Genomic DNA, 23,650 nt, shown 5'->3' with positions numbered 1-23,650 from the left:
GAGGTCCATGATTGATCAGACAAGGGGCGCCGAACCTGTATTTGACCAAACGAGGTCTGCGCTTTATCGAACAAGTAGAACGAAGTTTACAACAAATCAGCCGAGTGATACGAGGTCTCCGCTTGTCCACGATGGTCGAGCGTCGACGGTGCTGGATCGGACAAACGATTACAAGCAAAACAGGAATCATCTGCGAGCAGGTCGGCGTGAATAAAGCCAAAACGCTGTACAGGCAGAGAAGGGGACACGTGACTCGCGAGCAAGTGCTATCCACGGCTATCGAGTCGTGAGTGGCATTAATTTACCAGAGGACAATCTATTACCACTGACATCTTCAAAGAGGTTTTGCTATCTTGAAAAATCCGGCTCCCCTATAGACGTCCCTATTATTATTATTATTATTATTACTATTATTACTATTATTATTGTTATTTTCACGTGGAGGGTGCCTCGAGTCGGTCTAGCGTAACATTGTCGAGTGAAGCGGAGTAAAGGGAGAGAGATGGAGAGGGAAACAGAGAAAGAGAAAGAGAGAGAGAGAGAGACACAGAGACCGGGAGCTAAAGCTCGTCGGGGATAGAGTAGGAGAATCGACGCCAGCGAAAGCAAGTGAGCGAGTAAGGAGCAACGTCCGGGCGACGAGGTCCAGCGGAGGTAACCAGGGATGCAGGTGAGGCGGCCAGTGTCCCATCTTTCGGGCAGGCGGTGGTTCGTGATCGTGGCATGGCGTCGCCCGTGGAAAATGGTGCACCGGCTGCCAGAGAACACCGGGCGGCAGCAGCAGCCCCCGCTTTAGAAAGAGACCGAGAAGGGAAGACGAAAAGGAGCAGAGCAGGAGGAGAAGGAGAGTAGGGATGCAGAGGTGCCGGGGTAACCGGAGGAGTAGGGCGAATCCGCGAGAAGAGGAGAGGAGGCTGGTGCACTCTCGGCTAGGGGATTTCGCATCTCTGTATCGGCGCCTGATCCGTGGCGAAGAAGGAGCCACGGTGGCCGCCGCCACCGCCGCCACCGCCGTGCGTTATTGATTTGACAGGAATGACGGGAAATGGCGCAGGAATCGATAAGAGGTGGTACCAAGCCGCCGCGCCGCGCCGCGCCGGTAGCAATGCTGCCTGATGGTAGTGGTGGTGGTTGGTGGTGGTGGTGGTGGTGGTGGTGGTGGCTGCAAGCCGCTCTAGAATCCGCGGGGGTGGCACACAGGGGAACACTGGAGAACAGAGGGTCGCAGAGGGGCGGAAAGAGGCGGGGAACGCCGGGAGAACGCGAGAGGAGAAGCGGTCCGAGCGGGAACCGCGGACGCGGAGGGGCGCGGACGTTCCTCTCCTCTCTCTTTCCCTCTCCCCGTCTCTCTATTTCGGTCTCCCTCTTCGTTCCGAGCGGCGAGAGGGGTTGCAAGCTTCTCCTGTTTCTCTGTTTCCCTCGGTTTTCCTCTTTCCCCGTGAGGGAGGAAGAGAGCAAGGGTTCGCCGAAGAGGGGGTTCCGAGCACAGAGCAGAGAGGTAGGGGCTGGTGGAGGAGGCGGCGGAGAATATTTTCATACTCCAGACTCCCAGCGTAGGTAGAAGATGGCAGCCGAGGCGTGATTCGAGGCCGGGATCTTCACTCTCTCTCCGGACGCGCGCGCGCGAGCAGGGGTCGATCCTTCGACGTACGGACCAGAGATCGCGGGAGTAGTGCGCTAGCGTGGTGCATTATCGCGTGTCGTCCAGTGCAACCAGGAACCGGATATTCGCGATGTTCTAGGAGGAACACGTTCGCTCCTCTGTAATATCGTCGAGTGCCCGGTTCATCCGCTCGTACTCCTCGCGCGTTTCGCCTCTCTCCTCTCTCTCTCTCAGCCTCCTGTCATCCATCGCTCCGCTCTATTTCTCTTTATCATCTCGCGATTTCCCCTGCGATCCTCTCCTTTTTTCTCCAGTGGCTCTCCAGCGTCCCCTCGTTGCTGCCCTCTTTTCTCCTCTCGCGTTTCTTTTATTTATCTTTCCGCGAGACGGCACTCTGTGTCTTCTCCTCGATCCTCCCTCTTCTTTCTTTCCGGCTGCGCCTCTCTCTCCGCGTTGTCGCTTCCCTATTTCCTTTCCTCGCCTTTCCGTCTCCTCGCCCTCTCTCTCTCTCTCTCTTCTCGCATCTTTCTCGCTCTCTCTCTCTCTCTCTCTCTGTCCGTCTATCTGCTATCCTCTTCCACGGCCGAACCCGCGCGTAACCCAGTCACAGTTCAGTCGTGTACTCATGATCCGACAGGCGACCAGGTAGTACCGCTGAATTATGCGCGACATGAGCACCAACGCCATCGTAGTAGTGTTTCACGAGCGTCACGTAAAATGGAATTAAACAATGTTGTTAAGACGTAAACATGTTTTGGCTACACTGTGGACTCTTTGTTCTCGTGATTGCCGTACCTGGATTTATTAACACCGCCGACAGCACGTCCAAGCGAGGTAACGCCTGCCTGCCTGCCCAGATCTGACCTGACTTTCTGCATGCCTGTCTGTCTGTCTGTCCACTTTCACGCTGCTGTGCCAAGTAAAGTTTGTTTGCCTGCCTGCCTGCCTGCTTCCTTGTTTGCCCACCCGAGCTGCGTGTCCCCTGCAACGCGAACAATCAATCGGCCATGAAAATTCCCCGAAACCCTCTCGAGCGCCGGATGCTAACGAACCCCTGGTGAAATTCGAGCAAAAGAGATGTCCGGACACCGTTTATTCTCGAACGATTTCCTACGGTTTTCCCAGGCCGGAGGCGAGCATGCTCGATCATAGGCGTGCCGGAGGATGTTGTCGTCCGGAAACACGGCCAGCTTAGGGTACAAGCTCTCGCCTCTTAGGCTCCTTCTTCCTGATTTAGCATTCGCCGTCACGCGATCCAGTAATTCCGTGCATTGCTCGCGTCGCAGGCCCGTTCCAGCCGCCTCCCTCGCTATAGCTCTCGTCTCCTCTCACCAACCCCTCTTTCCATCCCTCTCTCTCTCTCGCTCTCTCCCTCTCTCTCTTTCTCTCTCTCTCTTTCTGTCTCGCGGTCGTTAATCGTCGTTCGCAGGCTGGCATGGCGTGTTCCGGTTACACACGATTGCCTGTTGCGGACCCCGCCAGCCAAGAATATTCCCTCGATTGTTATCCTTTCCCTCGAGATTGAAACGTTTCCATCTAGCTTCGGCCTCTTCCCCATCTCCCACCCACCGTGTCTCTTGCTCTCTCTCTCTCTCTCTCTCTCTCTCTCTCTCTCTCTCTCTCTCTGTCTGTGTCTCCCTCGCTCTGTCGCCCGTTGGCTCGTACAACCGTTCGATCGCCAACCTGTGATTTCAATTTCTTTCGTCTCGACGCCTGCGTTTACCAGCGGTCTTATCTCGCGGACACCCGCTTTCCTTGTATTTCGTGGCATGAGCTAGGGTGTTCCGCTCGCGGAATCCCGAACGAAACGTTCCCGTACGCGAGAGATGACACACGGCCGGGTCCCGGATCAGACGCGCGTCGCGACACAGACGGACACGCGAGAGCCGCTGTTTTCGCCGCGGAACAGATATTATTGGCCGGTGTGCCGCGCTTGCTATCGATCCCAGCGTATCCCCGTCGATGATGCATGCACTCGCCTCCGCTCCGCTCCGCGCGGTCCCAGGGCGGTCTCGCTCCGAGCGGAATACACACGCACGCACGCGAGCAACCGTACCCGGTAAATAAACGACGACGACGATGATTTCGATCGTGCATCGGCCGCGCGCCGGCTTTCCCGTTCATCGGATACACACGTACGACACGGAGGCCGCGGGGAGGGGGGTGGCTCTGAGCCGCGACCGCGAAGGGAACTGCTAGCGTGCCTCGTTAGCGGTACAATTCGATTTCGCAATCGTCTCGCGTTTACCTTGCGAAGAAGGACGGAGAGCCAACGCGTATAAAGAACTTTTCAGACGATCCAGAGAGAGAGAGAGAGAGAGGAGTGCCAGAGATCCCCTGCGTTCCGGGTCGTCACGTTACCAGTCCGTTCATTGATTCCGAATCGTTTCATATTCGCCGGCGAGAGAGAGAGAGAGAGAGAGAGACAGGGAGCCACCTCGTTGCTGGACCGTTCATTCACCGTTCGCACTTTTTACGAACCTTGTACTTTCGACGTGAAGCGTGGTAGTGATTCGATAGAAGATCGTTGACGGGAACATTACACCCTGCAAATGCTCGGTCCTTGCTTGCTTCACTGCTCGTTCCCTCGATGAACAATCCATTTCTGTGCACCTGAAAGAAACGTGTTCTATAACCTATTTGATAGAATGTTCGTGGCGGTGCCTCGAAGCTTGTACATCAAATGTCTTTTAGAGGGCGTTGAATACGAGCTTAGCGTAGTCTATCGTAGAGGCACCGCCACGTTAAGGAGCCATTAATAATTGGCAATTAAGGCTCTTTTACGTACAATTATGTGGCATTATGTTGAGTCATATGTAATTAAGTTTCCGTCGGTGGGCGCGAGCGTGCGCGACAGTCGCGAACACGCCACACCGGGATTTATACCTTCGCACGAACTGAATCAAGATTCGATTGATTAATCGTCCTGATTAATTGCTTCGCTGCTCGGCGTCCCCCCCGTGTCCCTGTTTCGTCCCGGTCGTTTGCATGCCCGGCCGTCGTATATAGGGTGTCTACGCCGAAATTCGGAAATTATGTCGCCCCGGCTAATCGGATACGCAAAAATACGGGTCCTCAGAAGGAAATGGACGACTGCGACCGGTAATAGGAAATACCCGGATCCACGTCCTCCCGGCAGATAGGGATTCGGTGATGATTATTAATATTAGCTACAGAAACCGTTGTTACTTTTTCTTTGCAACGAGTCACTTTATCTTTTGCTCACCCGTTGCACAGACTCTGCTTACCATCTGCCGATAAACGAAAATAATAATTGCCTCCTCCCATCTATTTTCTGTGAAGCATTCGGTATCTTCGTATTTTTTTTAAACTGCGGTCTTACGGAAGATGTTGGTTTAAAGTCTACAGAATGGGTCAAGCATTATATCCTTGGATATTCGGTGTATTTCTGTGAAGGGTAACAGGGTTAATAAATTACAGGAACGTTAACGAGAATAATAACGTATCACCTGTCCATTTTACGCGATGGTATCGTACTCGCGGTGCGCTATACGGCAAACTATATCCCAGAATGGAACGTTGCTTCGCCGTATGTATTTTCTTCGACGCTGATGCTGATTTTAACCCTCCGCTTCTAGTTTCCTACCATTTGTTCTAAGAATTTGCCATGCGCTAAAAAGCCTTTGTAAAGACACAGCAAGTTTTCCAAGGAATACTGTCACCGTTGTTCGATCGCAGTTACCTGGGAGCAGAGGTTTTATCGGTTAATGCCCATCGACACGCGGCCGCGTTCCTCACGTGTGTGCTTGTACTTCCAAATGATTCTGATACAGTCGAGCCGGCAATAAAACCCAACGAGTCTCACGACCAAGTATAATTCTCTTGTACTCGGCGAATTGAAAAAGAAAACGATCAGGTTTTTACACGGCGACTTCTTCGTTCAATTTCGTACGTCGAACGTTTAATTTCGGGCGAGAATAAAAATAGAGACGACGTTCTTGTAACAGAAAATTGATCCGTAAATAGAGATCCGGCTCGTTAAAAACTCGCAAAACAAAGCCGTTACAGCGGCGTTCGACGAGAACAAAGGAGAATCGAAAACACGGAACAAAGTTCCCTTCGACGGAGCGCTTCATTTTCGACGGGGGGATTTCGAAAATTCTGCCTCCAGTGGAAAAGCCGAGCAATGGTCAGGCACCGGCGCTATCGCGTCGCACGAGTGGGTCGACGTGTGCGAGTCAGCGAAGCAGGCTTTCGTCTTTTGCGAACATATAGAACGCGAGAAGTATTCGATGTTACGTGTCGAGATTCGGCGTGCTTGTATCAGTCGACACACGACGGGGGATCCATTCGAATTTTTTTAAAACGTCCACAGTAATTTTCCGCAGAGTGTCTAAATTAAAATGTGTAGACCGTTCGCTTCGTTTGAGCTAAATGCAGAGGTGCCGCGATTAGATCTTTGAGATCTCGGCTTTAAATTTCTATTTAGTAAAAGAGGAGTAAGGGACGAAAAAGTATTAGCAAGACATTGAACTGCGGTGAAATGTTAAGAAAATACAAGGGGTATGATTTCCAGTATCCGATGGAATTAGGGTGGTCTTTGGTAATCTCTGAAAATCGTTCGCGTAGAAAAAAACCCGAGCGAGAAAAAAAAGGGAAAGGGGGTGGAAAATAAACGGGGATGGGGGGGGGGGGGGGCACGGGTAGGTGGTGCGGGAAGACGAGGCGGGACGTTACGGGAGGGAGATCGAAATCCCCGGGGACACGCCGTTTGAAATTCGGTCGTTTAAGGGTTGAAGGATCCGTGCCACTCCCGTGCCCTCCGCCCCTTGCCCCGGGCCGCCCCTCGGTGCCACCCTCCCGCTCCCTCCCCCTCCCCCCGCCCCGCGCGCGCGTCGCCCAGGGCGCCATATTCGTCACACGTTTACGGCAGCGAAGGAATGACGTCATCGAAGAACGAGATGGGTCACGAGTGCACTGACACGCATACCTACGTGCCGCGAGACCCGATTTCATCGTATCAACGGAAACGCGAATCGAAATCGATCGAGTGCCGTGGGGCGAGGGCGAGGAGAAGGCGGCGGCGAGAGGCTGCGAGGGTGGCAGACCGGTGGCGGGGATTGCAAAAGAATCAGTCTGCGTGTCCCCGCCTCTCTGTCGTTGTAATTAAATTGAAATTGCGTGCGACGATCGGAATACACCCGTAGGAATCGCCGCGATATTAATATTTTAATTTATTATCGTTGATATGTCGGAGCCGCGGTTTGCGAACATCGTTCCCAGACCGCGTTCGATAGACAGCAAACTATTCACCGGTGCACGAAGATCGTCGCTACGTCTAGTTATGTCAGGTTATGTAGCGGACCAACAAACGGCACCGGCAAAGAATAGCAAAGGACTTGCTTAACGCGCGTGGCGTTTCCATTTAAGGCTAGCGATTTCAACTATCGGGAGCTGCTGGAGATTCTGCGCTGGTCGGTTGTCGGACCGAAGAATACGTGTCGGTGTCATCGTCAATGAACGAGAGTACACTCCGTTTCCGTGAACGTGCCCCATAACGCCGCGCCGAGGAATAAAAGAATGCGAGTTCTTGGGGTGGAGGATGTGAACGCGAGTGTGCTTGTGCGCGTGTAACGGGGTCAATTCATGGGAAGCCGGGGGATATCTAGTCCATCATCATCGTCGACCCCGAAGAATCGCGCGATTCGTATCGTCGCGGGGAAAAACACCGGAATCGCTCGCGATCACGATAACGATAACGATCCCGGGGGGCAAAAGGGGCTGCGCATGCTAACTGAACGAAACTCAAAATCAAATCTCGATCGTAGAAAATTTTCTGGGCAAACATTTTTTTTCCAATAAGAAATTCCTTCGTCATCGAAGACACTAATTTTAATTCAAGTCTGGACCATCGTGATTAATTGAAAACGATTCAGCTCCGAATCCTGCTCCGCCACGCCCCGATCCTTCATCGCCTTTGAGACGTCCTGTACATCTTAGAAACGACACTGAAGTGGAAGGGAGGTTAAAGGGCGAACCTTTTGTCCCGGTTTCGTTCGTGCAGCACGCGGCACCGTGAATTGCACGTATTAGGTAAGTGTGGCGCGTTTCACAACCGCTCTCTCCGACGGTTGCGTTCCTCGCAAAATTGCCATCCTCTCTCTCTCTCCATCCAGTTCTCGTTTCTACCCTCAGCCACCTCTCCTGAGCCCCTCTCGCGGACGGTAGGACGGCAAGGCAAGGACGTCACCGGCGCGGGAAGGGTTCGTTCAGAGTCCACTTGAAATTACACCAGCCGTTCCCCTATTCTCGTCACACGTCCTTCTCGTCGAACTTCCGACCCCATGCAGACACAATCTCGACACGATTCTCCGTTGTCTGACCACCTAATCGCGCAGTGCCTTCACTAAGTACGGCCGTTCTACGAAATAATGGCAATCGCATTGTTCTCGCAATATTTCCTCTCTATTCCTACGCGGTAGTTTTCAGGTTATGTTATTCAGCATCGAATCAAGGCACGTACAATGGATCGGACAGCACTTTTGTGACTACAATTTCATGACCGTCAATCTCTTTCGATACATCAGGTCTAATCATCTTGTCCAACGCATACGCGCGTTTCTATCAAATTTAAAATGTTCTCGCTCGAGTAGGCGCATTTGGAAAGAGACGATTCTTACGGGGACGTAGCGGGCGCAGTCCCAAGCGGTTTACCGTGAACGAAATATTGATTATCCGGCGGTTCGCTTGTTCGCCGGTCCCTCCGGATGATTTACAAGATCGGGGAAATACCTTTCGGACGCATCTGCCGATCCCCAGGAACGCGGTGATGGAACGCTGCCGGCTGTGTGTCCCGGGAAATCCGGCCGCGAAAATGTTTCTACTTTTTTTCTCTGTTTTTTTTTCTCCGGCTCGCTTTTGCCGCCCCTGTACATCTCGCGCCCCCCCCCCTTTTCCTTCCCCCCGGAGGAATCAATCGATCGCGGCGCAATTAATCAACTCGGCCCCTGCCTCGACCGAATGATGGCTCGCGGAGCAAAGTTTCCGGCTTTCTTGTCTCGGGCAAGATCCGTGAGATTGAAATGGCAGCGCGCCAGTTCTAATTCATTGGCCTTGTACGACGGCCGCTTTTAATACGTGAACTTTTGGCCGATTTCTGGAGGGGCGGGGTCCGGTTGTCTATTCCCCCCTGTTGGTCGAGGACTCGCCGCGACGTGTCCCGTCACGACCGCGAAAAACAGTCTGGGATTTCGTCGCATTCCCCCCACCGATGCAACCGTACGCGACTTCGGAGATACGCGTGTCGGCAAATGCTGTGGAACAAATATTTGTTGATATCTGAAGCCAACCCGCGAAATAGTTCCAAAGTCCTCGTGAAATCTAAAACCTGAACCAAGACGGTAGAAATGGTAACTAATCGGTAACTGGGAATCGTTTTTACGGGTCGGTGGAACGTTGTTTGCACACGATCAGAGTACTAGAGGCGTGCGAGGGACCGCGGGAGTGAATTCTGTCAGGGGATGGATTCTAAAATATTGGGAGTTCTCCCGCGCCGTGAAGGATAATTCTGCTTATTCTGCTTGAAACGAATCGACGAGGGGGACCACGGGGTATCTTCCAGGCATGGAAATAAATCGTAAGGATTCGAAGTGGCGATAATATCTTTCTGGGATGGCACGACCGTCCCCGTCGTCGCCCCATTAACCGAAATAACCTCCACCCGCGAAGCGCCTTCCGGAGAAAGTTATTTCTTCCTTCCGGCGTTTGTTTTCCGTGTGATCAGCGATCGACGCACACTCTCAGATTCGGATCCAGTGACGCGTGGACGGTATCCGCTTCCTGGAGATGTTCAAGTGGACTGGACATCGCGGCCATTTTGAAGACCGACTTCTCCTTCTCTGCTGATCTCTCTATTATTTTCTCTATTTATTTCGCTGGACTGCTGCGTTGGATCTGAAAACAGATTTTGTAGATCGATATCACGGTTTTTAAGGTGGTTCCACTTGTCGAGAAAGTTGCATCTATTCGCTGCTTTTGCTAAAGTACCATCGTGACGCGGTTCAACTTTCGTAAAATTGATACGGCGGGAAATAACGCGCGATGAGAGAGACCAGCTTCGATCGATCGACAGGCGGACGAGGGGGGGATGAACGGGGGTGGACGTGACGAGTTAACCGGCCATCAAAGTTTCGTAATTGCGATCGTTCCGAAGGGCTAGAGACGTTCCGTGACGTGAACGAAAGCTTCTGGGCTGCTTCCTTCCGTCTTAATCGTTCCCCGAACGGGAAGAATCGACGGAACGATCAAATTCAGTGACGGGCCCGAACCCTTCGCCGAACCGGCAAGTATTTAAATCTGCCACAGGCTGACGCGACGCGTGTTCTTGATCACGGAACCAGCTCCGTGATCGATCAGACTAGATAATATGATTCTCATCGTTAACCACCGCCTTGCCGATCGTTGATCTCTCAGAGACCTCAACATCTCGCTAGATAACTGGACCACCTATGCGGATATTCTTGCCATCGCTTGCTGGTCGTTTTTTCCAGCACGCGCAGCTGTTGCAGGAGGACCGAACTCCATTGAATTCCGACAAATGACAAGTCATGTAAACGAATTCATGTTTATGCATTTTCAAACAAAAACATGTAACGTCGCGAACACGAAAATTCTGAGAGTTGGTTCGGCAAGGTGGATCGCGTGCCGCCCCCTAGACGTCGCACGAAAATCCGACTGCAGCGATCCAAAGAAACGCGTACACGCCTCGATAATTCAAAAGGCCGAGCCTTAACGCGCCACGTCGGCGAAAACATGGGCGCACGGCTGTTATTCGTCACCGTCGCCGTCGTCCCTCGTCAGCGAACACCGTTGCATGACTGAAAACGCAATATCGAGTTAACGTTCGCGCCGGTAACCCCCCCAACAAATGAAAACGAATGAGGGATCAAAGAAAGAGTTATTGCGAGCGGCATCGCGCCCGCACGCGCGCAAAACCCCGCCGTTTAGCAACCGCCTCGAGCACGCAATTTCTATCGGGATAGAGGAGCGTACGGGTTCGGGCGAAAACGGGACTCGGGATAGATTTCAATTCCGAGCGACGAAATTCCGGTCGCCGATAAGCGGATGCTCTTTCCTATTTTCTGACCGATTAGATCCCTTGATAAATTTTGGTGACGCGCGTCGCGAACCGTCGCGCTCTCTCGAATTCTCGACGTTCGAAACGACGTTAGGGCTGTCGGCTTGTTAACCGCACAAATATATGAAATGCACAGAGAAAATTCGGATGGCCGCATGCCTCTTGAACGAAGCCGATAGCGACAGAACGGGGACAATCGCGGAGGTGTGTCAGGGGGCCGCACATGCTCAAGCATATAATGAGCCTCGAGACACCTCAAAGGGGCCATGGTTAAAGTTTCGATGCATCCGGTGAAATTAATGAGTTCCCATTGGCTAACAAGGCAGCACTCGTTTGTAATTGAACGTCGTATCGGAGGAGGCATCGTGGCTGAAGCACGCGCAGCAACCAGCCAACCGAGCAGCAGTCTCTCGTCTGACGAGAACCGACTACATTACTTTACTACGCCCTCGCCGACCCCGCGTGTCACCTGTCCACCTAACTTTTAATAAACTGTACGCGACGTCGATGACGTGTACGCGCGACAGTAAAGAGCCTGCTCTTTAATTCCGTTCCGGAATCGGGTCAGGGCTGCGCGAGCAACCGTCTCGGTTAGGCTATTATTAGTTACAGCCAATTTTCCATCGAATCGCGGAACAGCCTCGTTACATGTCGCCTTCGACGACGGTCCACGCGGTGCAGCAAAAGGGCATGCCACCCGCGCGATTTTCGGGACGCTGGACGCTCGAAGGGACGAGATCGCAGTTTTTTCGCCGAACGAAAATTTGAATGCTTTGACGCAGTCACGCGTAAATCCAACGAAATAATATAAATCCTCTAAATTAAATTCCGTCAAGGAAACCGTGCAGTGACTTATCGGTACACGGACGAGCCGCGTCTAATACAGTATTTGCATAACTCTCGTAGACTTTGTATCGGAGCCTATTCTGAAAATATCTTACCAGAAATATGAAAGTGTTATGCAAGCGTTAATGAGAGAGTCGTGAAAATACCGACAAGCGGCAAGAACGTGAAACTAGCCGGGCCTAAGTCTCGCTTCAGACTAGCATACAAACACGGTCGACAATAGTCTGAAGCGGAGTCGTCGCGAGGGTTACAGAAAAATTACTTTCACGCTGGACCGCGCAGGAAGGGTCCGTTTCAGCGCGGCCCTTTGTTGACACCCATCCGATATGTACACGGGGCCGAGGCAACAGCTACCGGAAAAGCACAATTTCTCTTTTCTCCCCGTGTGTTTGGGCGTCCAGGAGTGAAGAGTACGTCGACGACGTAGCCGGCAACGGCTACGACCGGGATCTGAACACGGTTCTTCCATTCCAGGGAACGAGTTTCATCGATACTCGCCGGGAACACGACACTTCCGATGTACTTTTCTTCTTCGCGCGGACGTATCAACATGACGAATCGTTTCTAATTGGTTCTCCGTTTACCAGCCTCGTCGGGGAAACGTAGCGCTCTTGTTCCTCCGGGTCGCGATCTTCTTCGCTCTAAGAATAAATAATAAAACGGGTATAGGTATTCAGTCGTACGTTTCAGTCGCCTAGTACAACGAGCAGACATTTCTGTCGAGTTATTCTTACCTGACTTTGCACAGGCTATAGAAGTTGATTTCAAGTGTGTCGATCCGCGCTCGTTTAACGAAGCGCCGAGTGTAAACAATGGAACGCGCGGAGATTCGCGGAACGAGATCATGCAATGTCAGCATTGTTAAACCGTAGCACTATTTCGTTCGTGTTCTCTCGTGTCACCTGGAGACTCTGGTACATGTCCAGGATAACGGGTCGGGATCGGGAAGGGCTCAGCCGGAGACCAGCCCGAGGAATAAACGGGGTCGTCAGGGCTCGAATAACGTTTCCCGGAACGGTCGAATCACTTTTGACCGGATGCCAAGCGAGTTAAGCGATGGGACGGGAGCCAATAAATACCGCGCGGCGCTCTGTATTCCATCCGGCCGCGACGCGAGGCAGGATCCCGGGGAACAGAGTAGAATTGCCGGCTTGGCCTGGCCTGGCCTGGCCTGGCCTGGCTGCTGCTCCTCCACGGGAATATTCCTTTTTGGCTTATCGGCCCGACAGTGCAGAAACCAACTTTTCCGTTCGGAAAGTTTCGAAAAAAGAACGAAATTAACGCCAGAACAGCAACCGCAACCCGCCGCCGCCGCCGCCCCCTCCGATGCGCCGTAGCTCGCAGGGAGTGTGGGTTAGCCACCTCAGCTAACGACTCCTATCGAAAAACGATCCCCGGGCCAGTATCGAAAGCGATTGTATCCCCCCGGACCGAAGTTTTCAATGGGACCCGAAAGAAAGAGGATCGGTCTTCGGAAAAAAAAGGGCGACGTAACGAGCATGCCTCTGTGCTGGAAAGTAGTCGGAGACGCGCCGGGGGGCGAGGAGGACGAGGAGGGTGGGGGTGGGTGGGGGGGAGGGGGCAGAACGAAGAAAGAAGGCCAAGCGAACCAACAAGGGACCAGGCGATCGAAAGCGTGGTATTTGTTTTAGAATTCCTACGCTTTACCGATGTTCGAAGTGGCAAAGCGTTTGAAATCTGAAACGAATGCGCATAAACCTTCATCCAACGTGTGGACCGCACGGTTGCCCGTCGTCGGGTCGTATCCGACCCGGCCCGGCGATCCGGTTGTGGACTTCGTGCTCCGGGAATCGCTGCGACGAGAAATATCTCCTCTCGGGGAGAGCCGAACCGAGCCCGCGCGGCGTCTTCTTCCCCGGCGACTCGTTCAGATATTTCTCAAGCCGGGAAAAATATTTCGCCAGCTCGGAATTGAATCCGGGATGAACCGGCGACATTTTTCTCCGTTCGCGTCTCCTTCACTGTGACAGCAGCCTCCCCTCTACTTCTTACTGCTTCCAGCCACCCGCTAGTGGAGGGTACGATCCGAACTAGATTACCCTGCGAAAAGTTCGAGCGTCCAGAAGGATCGACTGCTTTAATCGAAAAATATCGTGCATTTAACGTACCGGAGGAAAGTCTTGGCATTGGTCCTCGAGCCTGATGTGCTATTATATTCAATTTTTACAAGACCAGACTTGTCTGTCAGGATCTGATCTCGACCGACTTGGTAATCTCTTGAAAAGTAACGCGGGCTGAGTTGGACATATTTGTGCTCGCTGAAATGGAAACGTTTCGCTGACTAGGTATGTCACATTCGTAGAAAAGTTCTGGTCGGGCAAGAAATATTGCTAGGTTAAGCTGGTTACAGACCTGGACACATCTTTTGGTCGATAAGCAGCCATTCTAATTCAATCGAAAACTCTCTGCGATTCCGTAACTCTTGTATCCATAGAACTGTTTCGGTACCTGGTGACGACAATTCGGTGTACACACCGATACGCACAGTTCTACCTGTCTATGGAACGTCGTAATTTGTCCCATATGCGTGAAAATCAGCTTACAGTGGTATAGGTTATGTGCCACTGTATAGACCAGAGTATTGCACGGACTTGATTGCGTCGCAGATCAGCGAGAACGCGAAAAATATTTAGTGGGACTGTTGAATTCCATTTCCCGCCGAGAGAAAGCCGATAATTCGGACAGTTGCGATGAGTTAGGAGATGAGAGCGGAGGAGAGAGGGTCGCCGGGTGCTGGGAAAAAGCATCCGAGGATCTCTCGAGCAGAGATTAGTTAACGAGATTACTTACGACTGTCAGCGCTCTGTAAGCAAGTTCTGAATAGGAGGGTATGGCGGCCCGGCCCGGCCCGTGCCGCACATGATCTACTATGCAGTCAGCCGGCCATGTCGACGATATACATTCAGCTCCCGGCCCGGGTGTGGAAGTAGGCTGCACTGTCTGCGAAACGGTAATGGAACGGCAAACGAGCTGGGATGTACCCTTGGAACGACCCACCAAACAAAGCTCCTCCCTCCCTCTTCCGTGCGGCAGGAAATTCCCTGAAAAATGTCCATGCTATTTCGCTTCTTGCTGTAATTGTGTTTTCTATTACTCGCTTGCGAAACACACACCGTGTATTTTGGCCACTGTTAAACGAACGCCTGCTCGGGGATTCAAAAGACACACGCCATAGCTGGGATCCGCACCTTGTGATAACGCGAGACCAATTCCTCCACCGCTTTAAGATACCAAGCCGACAAGAGGACGATGAAGACGAGAGATAGGAGTGGTCCTGGAACAAATTGGGAAACTAATTACCGGGCAAAGGATTGCACGCTTGTCTAGCCAACTCCGAGTGTGCCGAAGAAGCTTGAATTTTCTTCGAGTTTTGCCGGGAACGAATATTTCATAAACGAAAGCGAAAGATAAATAGCAGCGGCATACAAATATTAGATCTGGAGTTTCTGATTGTATATTTATTTGATCGTCTTGGAGCGAGTGCGGCCCTGTTGACAAGTAGTTTACCCTATTTGCCCTACGTTCAGCTACGGCAGCGAAGCTTGGCATCCAGAACCTGGCGGATGCTGCGACGAAAGGAACGCGTTTCGCGATACAGCGCCTCGTAAAATTCTCCTCTCTCTCTCTCTCTTCTCCCTCCCTATTTCGTCGCGGGGGCGTAAAAAGATAACGAGGACTCGCGAAGAGACACGACGTCTCAGTCTGTCGAGATCGACGTCGCGAGACGATATATAATCCCGTCGGATAATCGTGAAAAAGTTCGCAGGCTATCCTTAAGGCTTAACTACCTTCTACCCTCGCCTCGAGACCTCTTAGCTTTATTGCCCGTGAAAGCGGCAGCTGTCGATTCCTTCGTGTCTCGAACTCTCCTTTTCCCGGTTATTGATTTTGTTTTCGTTTCCGGCGAAGAGCAGACGGTTTTTCCCCCCCGATGCACCGGACCAGGAGGAAGGAAGACGGAGGTTAAATATTGAGAAACGCGATTCAGTTCGAGCCGCGTTCGCAACTGAACGCACAGTTGCACTTTAGTAGGGCACCGCAGGAAAAACTGAGGTTATGGCCGACTGGGCCCCCAGAGGCACGTTGCAAGACGCTCGAATAACCTCGTAAATATTCGTACCTCGAGTTCCATCGAACGTTTTGAACGTTCCGGAACGGAAAATTGATGAATAACGCAACGAGAGTTGATACAGTCTCATCCAGGATGGTTTCAGAGGAAAGAAGGCAATAAGCACACAAATGTATCATCGATAAATCATCAGAAATAATTGTGGAAACTTATGAACACACAATTTCATTTTTTATCACTTCGACTCGATTCGACTCCCTCAAATGATTGAGGTTATGGCCGTCTTGAGCTCATCAACGGCAAGAAGGATACAATAAAGTATTAACACCGTTATTGTTTTCTTTCGTATATTCTACTAAAAATACGGAAATTTATAATCTGTTCCTCCTTAATATAAGATACATATATGCGTTGATAATGACGACACCTGCACACCCTATATACAGACTGGTGCATTTGTTATGATCGTTGGCATATCCGAAGATTCTTTTTCTGAGAAGAAGGACAAAAGCGCGTGAACCAACAGGAACGGAGACAACGAAGACAGTAAAGGTAGATAGCTTGAGAGGACACGAGGACAGCCGCGAAGGCGAAGTTATCTGTAACATTAAAGGCACAAACGTTACTGGATCGAGATCGAAGCACTCACAAGCGGAATAGATGGCCGTACGTGGAAGTTTAAACTTCGATTTCGAAGTTGCGCCGGGTAATTGGAAAACGTGGGGATTATTCTACCTGGCCGTGGCGGGAGTAGCATTTTAACGGCGGATACACGATGGCGGCCGGCACACGTAAGCCCGAAGCAACACGGACGGCAGCAGTCTTTCGCAGATTGAAAGAGTTCCTCTCTTTCTCCTCACACTCGCTCTCGCTCGCGCTCTCTCTCTCTCTCTCTCTCTCGCGCGCGCGCGCGCTCTCTCTCTCTCTCTCTCTCTCTCTCTCTCTCTCCTATCTCTGGCCCCTAATGGAGCCGCGTAACGTTCGAGATAAATTGCCGCGGCGGAAGACCTTTTTCCTCGGCGCGCACAAACTATTTATCCTGAAACCGTAGGCGAATGCCGTTGCGCGGAAACCGTTCTCCTAATGGAACAAGGAGTTCCCGGGGAAGCTCACGCGCGTTTCAACCCGTAATCTCTTATTGCGGTCGCGGACGATACCGGGTGGTTCGTATCGCGACCATTTAGACCGTTCATTAATATCTCCCAACTCGGCCGAGACCACCTCTCCCTGCGGGTCTCCTTTCAAACATTTTAATTTTTGTTTATTACCTTGCTTTCGCCGACGGGCGTCCACAGTGGTTCCTTGAACCGCGCGCCATTTTGGTCCGCTCGATTCGCAATCCGTTCTCAAGCGAAACCGCGCGCACACGATGGACGGCGGCGCGGTGGAATTTTCGTGAAAACGAGACCCAGGTTCCTCGAAATTCGAGCAATTTCCCGTGCCGCGCGGCCCGCTCATTTTTCCAGACGTGAAACTCGAGAAGAGTGCTAAGGTTACACCGGCCGCTTTTTAATCAAGCATCGCGGAATTTCACGAACCGCGCGCCGCCACGCCGGCTGCTTGCTACAATTGAACGCTTCGTCCTGGATGGAGCCACCGTCGCTCCTAACGATATTTTAAAGTGAGACGCGACTCGTTTTGAAAACACTCGCAACAATCTGTGATCCGGCAGGGAAGGGAAGAGCTAGAAAATTCATGCGAACGTCCCAATAAAATTGAGTTGGGGGCAGTGTATAATAAAAAATGTATCAGAAATTGTAAAACAAACCGTGTCAAAAATATATAAAAGGTAACAAAGAAGACACGAGTCTGGAGATACGTCTTCCTAGAAATATTTAAAGATAGGTCATTGCCACGGCACGGCTGTGAGCGGCAACTCGGTCTACGGCGATGCCATTGCGCGCGCAATAAAATCAATTAACGGGGGAAGCGCATTTCTAGAGCCATTACTGTATTAGAACTCATCTGATTAACGGGCAGAGGGTTGTATATGGTCTTTGAGGTTGCATAAAGGTTATCTGACGCAGAAAAGTCCGCGGCAGGAAGCGATAATAATTCCGTCGACTAGGCCGGCTCTTCGTCTCCGCCCATGAATAACAGGGAACCGAGTAGCTGGCCGGGACAAGCGTGGAGGACAACGTCATCGTTATCTGGGAGGCCGGCTCTTTCATTCGGGCTGGTGATACGTTCACGCAGTCCGGCCTCATCGAGCCTCTGTATCAGTCCAACCGAGAACAAAACACGGACAGACGCGAGCCCTTTCGCGAAATATCAGAGTCAGAGAGCAACGTAATTTCGTCTAGAGAGAGAGAAAGAGAGAGAGAGAGAGAAATGGAGAACCGAGTACAGGATGCATCCAACACCGAGGCAACCGTCCTGGAAAAAACAAAGGGAGCATCGAGCTCTGTCAATTAGGAGGACGATGGGAAATGCTCCGTTAAGACCGTCCGTTGGTCATCAACGCGCACCATTTTTTAAAACATCGGCGATAGGATAGTATCGGAGAAAAATCTCCTACCGTTTTCTCTCTTGCTCTCTTTCTTCCCACCCCCACCTCTCTTTATCTCTCTCTCTCTCCCTCTGTTGTTTATTCAATCTTTTTTTCCTTCATCCTACTATCATCCTCTCAGGCGCACGATTATTTTCCAGCTAGCTTAACCCTTTGCGTTTCGTCCACCAGTCGTGAGAATAATGGCGGAATAGGTCCTGGTAGGATTATTTCGTTGAATTATTTTACTTGGAGCTTTTCAGTTTGTTTCCTGTAATCTGATTGTTGGTTTTGTTCTTCTCGCGGGTACAATCCTCGCTTCTGCCCTCTCTCTCTCTCTCTCTCTGTCCTCTAACAAAAGCTGGCCCCTCTCTCAGCGATTTCGGCTGCTCCAGTAATAATTCCGTTCCCCCCACTCTCTTTTTTTCCCATTCTCCCGTCTTCATTCGTCCGGACTTTCTTCTGTTTCCGCTCGCCTCGCGAGCAATTTCGTTTCTTACTTTTTGCAGTCTTCTCGCATTAAATTCTTGAACGTCCGGCGACCGTTCTTCAATCTCGCTTAAACAAAGCATACGGAAATTAATTTCCTTATAAACAGGACGCTGTTCGAGCGTAATGAAAGTGCACGCGCAACGCGCCTCGCAGCTTTCTTCGTACCGGGAACCGTCCCCGCCGCAACGGAGCAACGCGAGAACCTAAATTCCTTGGAGCCAGTCGGCCGTTGATTCGAACCACGGCCAAGGGATAACGAGACAGACCTCTACCCGAGTAAAAATTTAATGACGAGCGTGCTCGATCCTATCTAGTTGGAGAACTACGTGGCGCGCATTTTTTTCCCCCAAAGGTTAATTGTTCGCTGCAACCCATTTCCGTGGCAGCGACATTAACTGGAAGACACGGAAAGGGTGGTAGGAGAGAGAGAACGTGCTGTTTGTGCCCCGGACCGGCGACAGCAATTAAAGTTACTCTAATTGCGATGCCTGTAAACAGCAACGCGTTTCCACCGACCATGCCCCCCCCCTTCCTCTGCCTGTCCCATAAAATTTCGTACAAATCTTTGTCCCGTGTAAACAATCCTCCGAGGAACGACTAACCCCGTTATTAAACTAAGCCGGCGCTGAATCGACCCATCCGAATCCAGACTCAACAAACAATTGATGGCTGAACCTTCGGAGGCCGATTTACTTCGCTCCGATTTACATTCCGAACCTGGGGAATGATCTAACAAACCTGACCAGCGGACTCAAATTACGTGGCCCCGGCCATGTCTGAATATCTCTGGAAACAATGATCAATCGTTGCTGTTCCATCGAAAATACAACATTGACTTACTATGCTGTACTTGTTGTACATGTTTTTTTTCCCGCGAGAACAAATAAACCGGTGAATACCGGATTAGCGTCCGCAGACGCGCCGAGAAAATTAACCTCACTGTTGCGAGTACTTGCGTTGTTAATAGCGTTCTCGTTAGCAAAATTCTTTGCGTAACTGTACACACCGCTGTGATTCGGTTCAACACGTTGACGCCGGCGCCGATATTCACGATTTTCTGTGCGAGTCGGCGCCCAAAATTTAGAAAAATTAAATAATTATGTTAAGTTCGTAATATTGAATCACTATGATTTTACTATTGAATATCCGTTTATAATATTCAGATAAAATAACATAAACCTATTTTGTGAAATGCAAGCAAAATAACTGACGTCTGACACGTATGACCCACCGGTGGATCAGGCCGTCGTCAACGTGCTAAAGGCGCTACAAAAATAGCAAACATTTAACGTCCACTGGTTAATTAATACGCGCCCTATCTTCCTAGTTGAGGTTAGGTGTTGCGCGGCTCGCGCTGCAATGCGAATTTGGTAGGAGAACGATCTTGGCTCGTTTGTCCGTTTAAAACGACAATGGTCGCGACGGGCCGTCGAAGAGCACATCTGGGGTAGAGACCAGGAGGGCGACAGTATAATACAGCCGTGAGGCGGGCACGTTTCTGTCAGAACCAGGGGCCCCATTGATCCTCGTTCGGCGGTGGTTCGATTAATAATTCCACGGGGGCGCACGCGCTTCAATTACACCGGGGGGAGGGGGGGGGGGGCCGAGTTTCACTCGTTGATCATAGAATAATATCGAGCGGATGCAAATGCGCGACTATTAATTACACGACCGAGGAAACTGCGGCTATATACTGGCTCTGCACTCGTGTCCAACTTTTACCCGGGATCATCCATCATCCCGGCCAGCGGGTGAATACAGGAGAGCATAGTTCGCGTACAGGCAGCACGGATTTCGCGATCGGGGCGCTGGAAGAGAACCGAACACGCCCGACCCCCGGCACGTCCGCAACACAATCTCGCTCGTGCCTTCGCTTATTTACCCGTCCGGTTGTCTCGGATTCGGCCTTTGTTCCGGCTGCTTGCCCGAAACATACAAAACTCGTCGATAAAAAGCACCGGGAAAGTGTTTTAAAAATCTGTGCCGACGAGTGGACGGCGGCGGTGCCCGGGCTCTCCGACCTGCCAATAACAAGAAGTCCGTCGATTGATCGCCCCGGGATCTTTTTCCCCTTGAAGAGAAATGATCGGACCCGGGACCCCGGACCCGATATCAGGAAGGGATCCACCATTCCTCGGACTGGTCGTAGTTTATCGTTGCAGTTCTTCCACGCAGTTACGATTAAGTAGTGAAAACACGCTCGGAATCGGGGTCAACGCGTTGCGCTCGGGGAAAGAACTTTACCCGCGGCAGGTCACCGGATTTTTTAAATGAAAATTTTAAATGCTCTCGCCGACATTTTCGAGCAGCGGCGAGAGAACAACACACACTCCTCTTCTCGCCTGATCGATCGAAATTACACGTTATCGGAATATATCTTGGACTCGAGAAGTGGGAACCTTAACGAGTAGCAGCAACGATCAATAATTACCCTACGACGTACAACGCAATCGATTAAAACATTATTCGATTGCGTATCTCTTTCTCGAGATCAATTGTTCCACTCCCCCGCAACTAACGCTTAACAATTTCTGGAAATGTCTGATCACGGAAGTGGTTGTGCCTTGTTCACAAGGCTTCCGGGTTTTCTGATTAAAAACCAGCGTTCGCGTCTCTCTCTCTCTCTTTCGTGGTACGTGTAACGAGAAATCTGCCCATCAGGGAGGAACACGTTGGGCAAGAGGAACCAGGGGGGGCAGAGGGGCGGCAGAACGCGGGCAGAACGGGGAAAGGGAAATCGTCGCTGGTTTCCTGCTCGTCCGCGGCTTACAATTACTAATGCGATATCTGCGGCCTCCCCTGCAATCCCTCGCAGCCTCCTCTCGTCGCCCATTCTCTCGCGCTCGCCCCGTCTCGCTGTGTGTGCACCGCGCGCGCCCGATTGCTACGACCACGGACGAGATTACGTACGAATTAACCTCGGTGTCGGACGACCTCGACTCTTTTTAATATCGCGGTTCCGCGAGTTAGTGGGTCGTCGGGCGCTCGCGTGACGCCTTTGTCGTATGGAATTTGGTAGTTTCGAAGCAATCAGGAGGCGTTGAAAGGCGCGCCGCGATTTTCAGATTAAAATCCTCGTGAACGCCGTTGGAATTAAACGGGATTTCGAACCCGTCAACTCCGGCCGAAAGAGCCCGCCGGGGGTGGGACGGGGGCGAGGTGGGTGGGTGGGGAGGGGGGTGGAGCATCGATCCTCTTGCGTAACACGCCCTGTAACGTAACATCTTTCGTAATCTTCGGGGATCCGCGCGCGTAACGATACTTTAAGAAACCGCTGCCACGCTATCCACCGTTTATAGATTCGATGGGCCGAGATCGCGAGGCCGTGGCAGATCAACGTTGTTGCGCAACGGGACTCGCTGACCCGCCTACTCTTCTCTCCCACTGGTCCGATAAAGTTCAATGAAACACGGAAGCCGGCACCGCTGATTGTTCCCCGACTTCGCGGGACTAGACAGAGGGAATGACCATTCTACGAGAGCAATGATCCAAAGCGCACTTTCTCTCTCTCTCTCTCTCTCTCTCTCTCTGTCTCTCTCTCGGCCCGTATCAGGGTAATTCCCTTGGGAACTGCCAGAGACGCCGGGAGAGCTTCGGGGGATGGAGGAAAGCGGAGTTTGGCCGCGATACGGGATCGAATAATCGAAGAACAGTGATTCCGGAAGAATCGGGGTTTCTTTCTGGGGCATAGAGACGAGGGCATCGTAGAAACGAGTGGCACTCGTCCCTCGGTTCACGGACTTTCCAAAGGGGGAAGGATCCAAAGATCCGGGCTTGCGAGTAAATTCAAGCGGTATCCAGAAGAAGAAGCGAGTGGGTAGCCCCGAGTGGCGATAAAAATGCTGGGTCGAGTATCGACTCGGGCTGGGGGCCCCGACGGGGGCCGGGGTTGGCTGCGACGGCGGGGGGAGTGAAAGGAAGAATGAAAGAAATAATGGGGGTGAAGAGCAGCAGTGGCGGACCGGGGCGAGGCGGGGCGGGGCAGACCGGGGAACGTTCGGGAGGAACTCACGGTCTGGTGGCTCCGGCTAGGGCTGCCGGAGTCGACGTCCTGTTTCTGGAGTTGTTCTTCGACGGGGGTGGAAACCGTTAAGCTCCTTTACGTAGGACGAAAAGGGCCGTGGAACGGATTGCACGGGGCAGGAGGCTGAAGGTCAGAGACCGTGGAGTTGTGAACTCTGGTTCACAGCGAGCGCACAATCGAAGCGGCTCCGTAGCCTCGAGAACCGGCAAGCCGTTCCCTCTTCCAAGTTGTGGGCCGTGTTTCCGTCGAAGACTTAGACTGTAGAAGATAGAGATTGCCTGCGGTTAGGTTCGCTGTACCTGCATCGCTCGAAGATGCGATATCCTGCGAGGATATTCTCTCGAAAAAAGTAGAATCGGAGAGCCGAAAGTGCCGAGGAGCAGATCATAGAATGGACCGCGATCTCGCAGACAAGACGTAAATTCGTGCGCGTGTGGCCCAACGTCGCGAGAGGAGAGGAGAGGATATAGAGGTGGCGGGCTCTCCGGCCGCTAGAGGGAAAAGCAATCAATCTTTGAGAGGCAGATGAGTGCAGGAACCTAAAATATAGGGCAACACAAATTTAGTCTGGCTGCCGGTCCACGTCCACGTGTCGACGTGAATGCGCAACCGCCCGGGTTTGTAATCGATATTGCCGACAAGGCACCACGCCCTGCACCTGCGAGATGTGCGGGATATGCAATGGTACCGAACGCTCCGGGATCCGCATCCCACTCACCCTCTCTAGCTCACTCCTACTCTACACCCGCAGCTCACTCACCCTCTCTCGCTCTCTCTCTCTCTCTCTCTCTCTCACTCTCTCTAACTCTCTCCCACGTCGACGTTTCAACTGCTCCCTCTTCGGGTCCGCTTCTCTTTATTTCCCCACCTTTTTCACTCGGCCGCTCTCTCTTTCTTTCTCTGTTTCTCACCAAGTTTCTCCTTCTCGCTCTCGCCCCGTTTTCTTTCCTTCGACCGTCTAACTTCACCCTCGCCATCACCTGTCTTTTCTCCCTCTCTCTCTTTCTCTC

General features: G+C 51.9%; 1 protein-coding gene across 11 annotated transcripts in view; it reads left to right on the top strand.

The window, feature by feature from the left end:
- Positions 1-1,557: 1,557 nt before the first annotated feature.
- The window catches only part of Mmd (disintegrin and metalloproteinase domain-containing protein mind-meld), a 49,717-nt gene continuing 27,624 nt past the window's right edge, over positions 1,558-23,650 (top strand). For 4 of the 11 annotated variants that reach the window (XM_078184914.1, XM_078184911.1, XM_078184915.1 and 1 more), the window contains exons 1-2: positions 1,561-1,763; positions 2,241-2,437. In XM_078184914.1, coding sequence (XP_078041040.1) covers positions 2,353-2,437 — 85 coding nt within the window. In that variant the 5' untranslated portion in view covers positions 1,561-1,763; positions 2,241-2,352. Of the gene's footprint in view, positions 2,438-23,650 lie in introns of all 11 variants that reach the window. The other 7 variants (XM_078184913.1, XM_078184916.1, XM_078184912.1 and 4 more) reach the window with 5 other exon arrangements.

This window comes from Augochlora pura, chromosome 7, assembly GCF_028453695.1.
Source record: "Augochlora pura isolate Apur16 chromosome 7, APUR_v2.2.1, whole genome shotgun sequence".
Lineage (NCBI taxonomy): Eukaryota > Metazoa > Arthropoda > Insecta > Hymenoptera > Halictidae > Augochlora > Augochlora pura.
Note: the sequence above shows the minus strand (reverse complement) of the source record. Positions and strands in the feature narration are given on the sequence as shown.